General features: G+C 43.0%; 2 protein-coding genes across 2 annotated transcripts; one reads left to right on the top strand and one right to left on the bottom strand.

Moving 5' to 3' along the window:
- Positions 1–687: 687 nt before the first annotated feature.
- NCBP2AS2 (NCBP2 antisense 2 (head to head)) lies at positions 688–1,728 on the bottom strand. Its single transcript, XM_074963266.1, has one exon. It carries the CDS (start codon positions 1,632–1,634, stop codon positions 1,353–1,355), a length of 282 nt encoding a protein of 93 aa, XP_074819367.1. The 5' UTR covers positions 1,635–1,728; the 3' UTR covers positions 688–1,352.
- A 138-nt stretch (positions 1,729–1,866) lies between these two features.
- On the top strand, positions 1,867–8,488 carry NCBP2 (nuclear cap binding protein subunit 2). The gene is made up of 4 exons (XM_074963265.1): positions 1,867–2,108; positions 2,968–3,149; positions 5,116–5,254; positions 6,280–8,488. The coding sequence occupies exons 1-4, from the start codon at positions 2,028–2,030 to the stop codon at positions 6,349–6,351; spliced, it is 474 nt and encodes a 157-aa protein (XP_074819366.1). The 5' UTR covers positions 1,867–2,027; the 3' UTR covers positions 6,352–8,488.
- Positions 8,489–8,824: the final 336 nt, after the last annotated feature.

The following is an 8,824-nucleotide window of genomic DNA, read 5'->3' as shown; positions in this document are numbered from 1 at the left end:
CTTATTTTGCTAATTAAAAATGCTCTTGGTAGACATTTGCCAGCGTTGAAATGAAAGATATGATACGATTCATACTGATGTTGTAACAAATACTAACCTTTTTTTTTTTTTTAAGATGTACAGGAAGCATATATATTGTGTGGACGCAGCCTACCTAACACAGAGCTGCATATGCAGCCCACAGTGGTAAATAGGTTGAAAATCACTGCTCTGGAATGACTGGCAAGAAGGGACCCATTGTCCTTTCCCACTTTGTGAACCTGTGCAACTAACACCTGGCCTGCAGGGACATCAGCAGGGAGGTCCATTTTTCTCTGGGGCAACTAGATCATCTGTTTTTGTCTCCATTTAAAGTGGCAGATGCTGTCCCTACAGGGAAGACAGCTGGTGCTACTGGAGTAAGTATACCAGCATCTCCATTACTTCTTTCACCTAATTCTGGGAAGATGGTTAGGTGCCATCTATACTATTATAACTAGGCCTCCTAACAGTCTTATCTTTCCTTCCTAATCTACCCTGCATGCAGCAGGATCATTTTATTTGAAATACTACATCTGGTCTATCAGCAGGTCCAAGTCAGATCATATTTATAAAATTTTAACTGAAGAGGCTTAAAATTATAAACTCCTCTATGGATTAAAAATAAATCAACTCCTAGAGCTCAACTCCCATTCACCAGCTGATTTTAATCCACTTAATCTTAGTCCTCATGTATATTACTATTAAACTGCAGAGCTCTGCCTAGCTCAAAACTTAAGTTGGTTGAATAAAAGATTCTACCTCACCAACCATGTCCAACTAAATGCTACCACAGGCAAGGAGATTTTGTATCCTTTCCCCCCTCACTCAGATGCCACATTCCAAACCTTGGGATCCATGGTATTTTATTTCCACCACTCCACTTTATAAAAAACAAATACCAAACGGATCACCACAATATTCGGTGTTAATTTGTTGGTCAAGCAGCAAAGGACTGCCCTAGGACATGCGATGCCTGCACTGCATTTTGTAGGGAAATGAAGGAAATAGAACTATGCACAGGTGTTTATTTTAAACACAGCACATCGAGCAGAACTCCTTGTCCAGACAGCGCGAATTTCACGGGCGGCGAAGGACGCAGATCCGGGTTACTGCGTGTGATCCGATGCATGGAGTCTGGGTGGGCTCAAAGCTGCCGGCTATCCCTGTGCAGACGAGAGCGGCTACGGGCCGCGTGGGGCGAATGGGCCCTGGCTCGGCGCTGCCTCCTCGTAGCCCTCCTGGCCGCAGATCCTTGGTGGGGCTGGGGAAGAGCAAACCCCCCGCCCACAGCTGGAAAGTCCGGGGGCTTGAATCGCTCTCTCCCCGCCCTCTCACTGGCTTCCGCGTCCGCTCCCGTCCCGCCTGTTCCCAGGGGGTCGGGGCCAGGCCTGGGCCCGAGCCCCATCCTTTAGCTCCCGCAGGAAGGTCTCCCGCAGGCGGCCCAGGCCCCCCTCCCGCAGCAGGCGCCGCGCCGCCTCCCGACCCCCGAGCTGGGCCCGGGTCAGGGCCGAGGCAGTGACCTGGGCCGCCACGCGGATCGGCCTCGACTCCGACAGCTTCTCGATGAGCCGCGGGTTGTTGAGCAGCGTGAAGAGCAGGCGCCGCAGCACCATCTCTCGGCACCGACGCTGCGGGCGCCAGCCACCCACAAGCGACTATGGCCGCCAGCAGGGAGGAAGAACCACATCACGTGTGGAATCCAGAGCTGGGATTGGCTGAATAGCCCCCGGCTAAAGGAGGCCAATAGAAGATAGACGTGACACAATTCCCTCAGGGATTGGCTCCTACCCGTCTGGGCGGGAGAGAGTAGGCGGCCTTGCCTTTGCTGTGATCCTCACTGTGATTGGCTGCTCAGGGGCTGATGGATGCGGAGGGACTCAGGGTGCTAGGTCACGTGCTCGCACAGTAGCCGCCGTGTTCGTGAGTTGTGCGCCGGTGTTGGCGGTTGGTTGGCTGTCCTGTGCCGGAGCCGGCCTCTGCGAGGCGCTGCCCGGGGCCCGTCCGCCATGTGCTCGGTAGCGATGCTGAGCGTCCTGCGCAGCGACTCCTATGTGGAGCTGAGTCAGTACCGGGACCAGCACTTTCGGGTGAGGGACTGGGGCGGAGACGTGGAGCCGGCGACCTGGAGGGGCGGGCGAGAGATGGGGAGGAGTGTGCGGGAAGCAGGGACTTGGGAGATTGGGGTGGGAGGCGGGCGTGGCGGGATCGGATGGGGATGTGCGGTAGTGGGGAAGAGGGGGGTGGAAATATTGGGCCCTGCACGTAGGGGTTACCAGCAACCTAACGGCTACAAGATTAAACTCTTCCTCATAAACTGATTAAAAAGCTGAATCTCTGCTGTCCAGGTGCAGTGATCAGGGGAAAGCTGACCTCGGCTGCTGGACAAGGGGCATGCTGGCCCTCCTCTTTATGACCATCTGTATACTACATGTCTGCTTATCTGAAAAACTATATACCCACAAGCCCCCGTGGCTCCTGGAGGAGACAAGGGGCACTTTCATTCTGTTTTTCCTCTTGTTTCTGAGCTTCTTGGCTTGTGAGGGAGGCTGGGATGTCTCTACTGCTTTAGGTTTAATTGGCCCATTCTGCTGCTGCTTGGCAGTTGGGAATAAAAGCAGAGAAAAGAGGATTCCGTGTCAGTTCACTCTGGAACTGCTTTGCAAGGCTCTGAGCAGCAGAAGTACTGGTGCTTTCTGCAAATTTGGAAAAGTATCTTGTATTCTATTCTGTTCATTTTTGGAAGATTATCTTTATAACCATAAGATCTAGAATTTTTTTTTAATGGGCATGTGTGGGCTAGTGTGTTTGTTCAGCCTCTTACCTGAAATATTTCCCCATACTATTAAGGTATTGCAGATCAACTCCTCCCACATGTTGGCACTTTACTGTTGAAGATATTGAATGGGGTGGACTCTAAATGTTGGTTTTTACTGTTTGAAATTTCAGGGTAACAGATATGACCAGGAGAGACTGCTGAAAAAGAGCTGCACCCTGTATGTGGGGAATCTCTCTTTCTATACAACAGAAGAGCAGATCTATGAACTATTTGGTAAAAGTGGGGATATAAAGAAAATCATTATGGGCCTGGACAAAGTGAAGAAAACTGCTTGTGGCTTCTGTTTTGTTGAGTATCCTTGTCTCCAAAGTAAAACATCTATACAGTGGGTATGGAAGCCAAAAATCTAGCCAACCTTAACCAGAGTAAAAGAGTTGTAAAGGCTTGGCTTTGTTTCTGTTGTAGGTACAATTACAATGTGATAACCAACCCATTTAAAATACAGCTTAGCCTTGCAGTGCAGATAAGACTGAACTGTGCTCCTGAAGAGTTACATCAGTGATAAAGTCTCAGACTGACGAGCTCTTTGTGAATATGGTAAACACTGCAATCCCATCTATACTGCAAGATTTAACCTAAGTTTTAAAGTATGGGTGACTAAATAGTAACACAAGATATTACTGTATAGATGGGACCTACAACTGAAATGATTCTGTTGTGTGGGACTGGGTATTTTTGTGCTAATCTCTCTCCAGGACACTGGGTCACTGTTCTGGGGAGTGTAGTACAAGAAAGAAGCTGATATAAGTAGAGCATATAAGGGTGCCATGTATGGCAGAGTAGCAGCTGTGTTAGTCTGTATTCGCAAAAAGAAAAGGAGTACTTGTGGCACCTTAGAGACTAACAAATTTATTTGAGCATATGCTTTTGTGAGCTACAGCTCACTTCATCGGATGCATTCAGTGGGGGGAATGCATCCGATGAAGTGAGCTGTAGCTCACAAAAGCATATGCTCAAATAAATTTGTTAGTCTCTAAGGTGCCACAAGTACTCCTTTTCTTTTTATGTATGATTAGGGAGCTTGAGAAGCCAAACTCTGTTTCCTCATATCAGTTTGAATAAAATGGCTAACTTCAGGCCCCCAAAATTGTTGGAAGGGATATTATCAAGTTAAAGATAATAGATGTAAAAGACTTGTTACTATTTTTTGGGATTACAAAAACAGGTAATTAAAAATCTTTAACTATAATTTACTCTTAACTATGTATACTGTTTGACATTTGTCTCAACTGTGTATTACCCAAGCTATACTAAGAGCTAGTTCATGTCTAGCACTTTTCACTAGTAGAAATCAGTTTGGATTGGAAATACTGTAATAATACAGTCGGTGTTTGTTTACAAGTTCATTTGTATTTGAATAAAAAAATACATGGAAATATTTCTAATGGTCTTGTATTTTATAAGAACATACTTTTACAAACATAACATTAGCTCTGAGATCTCAAATTTTGTCCTGCTTTTTAGTGACTGTAGAGTATAACAAGGAATAATGATATACAACTGAATGAAGAAAAAGAATGCATATCAGGGAAAAGTTTCCTAACAGTGAGATCTAGTAGATTGTAAAATAGTCTCAAAAAGGATGTTGGGGAATCCTATTATTTTAATTATTTGGGATCTGACAGTATATTTGGGTGGTATTGAGAATCTGATATTCTGTCAGGTAGTGTTGAAAGTGGCTTAATAGGTAACTTGTCATTTTTGTGACTAAATCAAATACCTTCTAGATGCTTAACTACCACAATGATAAATATATCATAAGTGCCTAGGTAGACAGATCCTGGGTATTTTTTTTTTTTTTGTGACTGTCTTGAATTTCCATTAAATACAAGGCAAACTTCCTGTAAAATTCATTTTAGTAATCCTGCAAACCTGTCCTTTTTGGCTAGGTTAAATTCTGGACTCTTTGAAGCTAGTTGATTTTCCTGTTGACTTTATTGGGATAACTTCAAATGGAATGCAGCACCCAGGTGGGTGCTTGTTTCTTCTTGAGTTAATAGTTTAATTTTTATTTTGCAAACCATAGGGCTCAATTAATCTGATATTTCATACCATTCCTAACAATCCTGGATTACTGCCATTTATCACACTTGAAAATACAGGTTATTTGATTTGTGAAAAAAGAATTGATTTTTAAAATCTAACCCAGTAATGAGTCAAACTCAATCAAATATTTGTTGAGATCATTGCATTTGAATACTTTCGTTCTATAGAAGTTTGAAAGACTGTTGAACCTTGTTCTTTAACATAATCCTAAGATACTACTCAAGAGGAGATGCTGAAAATGCAATGAGATACATCAATGGTACACGGCTTGATGATAGGATCATCAGGACAGATTGGGATGCAGGTTTTAAAGAGGGCAGACAGTATGGTCGTGGAAGGTCAGGGGGTCAGGTAAGTTGTTTCAGAATCTGTTTTTCACTATTTGCTTGTGAAATTAGTGATGTTTCCTGAATCTTCACTTTTGAGTGACCACTTAGTAGTTAACTTACTTCCATAACCAGAGTAAAATTTCATCACATCTAAGAGACCATTATATAATGCATTTAAACGTTTACCCACCAAGAATAAAACCTTATGTCATGTTCCTTTTCTTGTGTTCAGCTGCTGTGGGAAGAGAAATTGTACTTGCCAAGCAAGCATAAAAGCTGTCCAGCTAAGAGCTATGTTGTAGCCTGCCAAGAACCATGGGACATCACCTAACTTGTCTAAATTGGAGTAGTAGCAGTTGCTCTTATCTTTAGTGTATAGGGTAGGTCATGTAGATTACAGGTCTCAGCATGGGATGGTCCATCTTTAATATGCCTCACAAGGACCCTCCTCATATCAAGAAGGCGGCAGCTGTATGCTGTGATACCAAATGCTGCAGGCTGCACTTCAGCTACTCTTGCTGTATGAACTAGAGAAGGAAACGGTCACTAATTTTCCTAAATATTATACAGCTTGTACTGGTATATAACCTGGACTGTTACCTGTCCCAGGTAACAACTACCTTGTTGGTATTGTATATGAACTCTTGTGCAATAGTTTACTTGCTGGAATGCTCTAATACAGTGGTTCCCAAACTTGTTCTGCTGCTTGTGCAGGGAAAGCCCCTGGTGGGCCAGGCCGGTTTGTTTACCTGCCACGTCCGCAGGTTCAGCTGATTGCGGCTCCCAGTGGCCACGGTTCACTGCTCCAGGTCAATGGGAGCTGCTGGAAGCGACGCAGGCCGCGGGACGTACTGGCCTCCGCTTCCAGCAGCTCCCATTGGCCTGGAGCAGTGAACCATGGCCACTGGGAGCCGCGATTGGCTGAACCTGCGGATGTGGCAGGTAAACAAACTGGCGCAGCCCGCCGGGGCTTTCCCTGCACAAGTGGTGGAACAAGTTTGGGAACCACTGCTCTAATAGTTCACTTTTTTCCCCCCCTGCATCCAGGTCCGAGATGAATATCGGCAGGACTATGATGCTGGGAGAGGAGGTTATGGCAAAGTTGTTCAACCCCAGTGAATACTGAATGACGGATGAGCATCACAGGAGAACTGTAGCTGCATCGTGGTAGATCTTATGATGAGCAGCGAAGGGAGTCTGTTGCACATGAATGTTGTTTAGGTAACTGAGGCTTAGAAGATTTTTTTCAGTGTTGCTGAGATCATTAAATATATTCAGTGTCTCTTCCATTTTTCAAGACCAGTTACAAAATCAGGATCAAAGCTATACTTTAAGTGTTGTAGGGTAGATTAATAGAATATAGTGAAGATCTGGGAGTAAAACTTATAGCACTGATGCACGAGACATATGTGATTGCTAACTGCTGCTTTTTTTTTAATGTTTGAAGTGTTATAGTAGACTGAGCCAGAATTCTTTAACAGTATGTTGGTTTCTTCCATTTGTCAAAACTTGATACACAAGCATCAGGTTGTTTGTTTGTTTGTTTGTTTACATTAGTAGTGAAGGGGCTGGCTAAGAATGGGTTGTATACCAAACGTAAAAATTAAGAGGAGAGAAATAGTTGGGGTTTTTTGGTAAAATACAGAGAAGGTCCAGATTTCTCTGAAATGTGTATTTGACTAGCAAGAAATAAGAGGTCTTTCTTTGATAACAGCCAGCAAACATGAAGGGCACATCTGAACAAACTCTTTATCCTGGGGTTATGTCTCTGTTCATCAAAGTGATAGGAGCATAGCAGCTAACTGAAGACCTGGACGATATGTATTTCCACTGAGTCTAGTATGTATGAGGTCTGATACCCAGTAATATCTGTAGTACGTGTATATTAGAGGCTGTCACCTTGGTACTGTAAAACAGGTGGTGTGAAGTTTCTTTATCCAGTGGGTGGGAGGGGGGACTGCTGAGAGCAAGGGGAAGGTAGAGAATTGAGAGTTTAAAAACTGGTGCTAGATGGTATTTGCTACCTCTGTAAACTTGGCAACACTCTTACTTTTTAAATTTTTTTTAAGGGTTGCTCCTGTGTCAGTTTTCTCCAGTAAAAGGGATTTGTTAATAATTTTATTATGTGGATGAATTTTTTTTCCTATTCCTCCACAGATGGGAGAATTTGCATGGTTACCTCCAAAAGGTGGCTGTCTAAGGAGACAGGGTATTGTAAAAGAAAAGGGAAGTAGTTCTGAAAGGTGAAAGGGTGTGTTTTTTGTCTTCTATTTCAGGCTAGATTAATTCCTGCTTAGGTTTCAAACAACAAGCAAACTGGCAAAAGCCAAGGTTCAAACTCCAGCCCTACCTCGGAGTCCATTATGCATATGATAAGTCATATAGTGACTCTAGGACTTCATGTATGACTTTTGCGGATTGTGTCAAAACTGACTTAAGTGATTGTATAGTAGTATGGACTCCTTTAAAATATTAACTGATGCTCAAAACGTTCAAAATCTGGAAATTTCAACAATGTCAAGTTCGGGCTTCCCTGGATTTGCTTGAGGACTCAGGAATCTTGAGAGATGTATATTGAGTCTAAACACCTTAATCCGGCAGCGTTTAAGACTCATCTGCCTAAAAACGTCTTCCTCTCTCAAATTGCTTAGCCCTCTGGACAGTTACCTAATTTCACTAATTCTCCTGGTTTTCCAATCATAATATTAGGGATTGAGAGCACCAGCATTTATGTAAAGACAAAGCATAACGTATTCCTTTTCTTAAAATATAAAACCTTTCAGACCTTCATGTGAAAGGTATAAGCTTACTATTTTTATTTTTACATCACATTTAAAGAAGGGTAAAATGAACTAGCTGACTGAGCTTTAATCAGACTTTCTAAGTATCTTGCAGGTACCTCTATGCATCATGTTTCAGACCTATTACTTTAATTAAGTTATAGGTACAGTGAAGTAAAATGCACACACCATTTTAAATTCCCTTAGATGTGACGATAAAATGGTGGATTTCTAAGTTTCTCCTGTCATGGAAGGTACTGTAAATGTTTAGTACTAGGATCTTTGATTAGGGGAAAGTCCTATAAAGAGAATGAGTTAACTTATTTTTTTTTCTTGCCTAATGATGCATGTGTTTGAGCAGATCTGTCTACCACTTGCTCTGTAACATGTCCAGTAGCAATTTTCAGAAGGATAATCTGTGATTGCACAAGTTTTATGAAAAGATTGTCAAAACCACAAACTGCTTTAAAATAAAGCTGCACTACTCAAATTGACTTGGTTTTAGATTGTCATTTGTTTCTTAACAGAAGCAGCGATGGGAATAAAGTAACTGCATTTTGCACATTCGTAGCCAAACGCCTTTTTTGGGCTGTCTCTGTGTAATTCCAGTGTGGTGGTGTTCCCTAATTTAGTGAAAGTGAATACTCTCTTATCGCTTAATTAAGACACTGTCTCACAACTATACCCACTTGTTAACAGATCCTGAATGACTTAATATAACAATGTAATTTGTTCTGTCACAGATACCAGGGGGTGCAGCCTGAACGTAACATTATAGTGGACTGCCATGCCTACTGTAGTTAAGGTTTGGA

This window comes from Natator depressus, chromosome 9 (assembly GCF_965152275.1).
Source record: "Natator depressus isolate rNatDep1 chromosome 9, rNatDep2.hap1, whole genome shotgun sequence".
Lineage (NCBI taxonomy): Eukaryota > Metazoa > Chordata > Testudines > Cheloniidae > Natator > Natator depressus.
The sequence above is the reverse complement of the archived record's forward strand: the minus strand, read 5'-3'. Positions and strand labels throughout refer to the sequence as shown.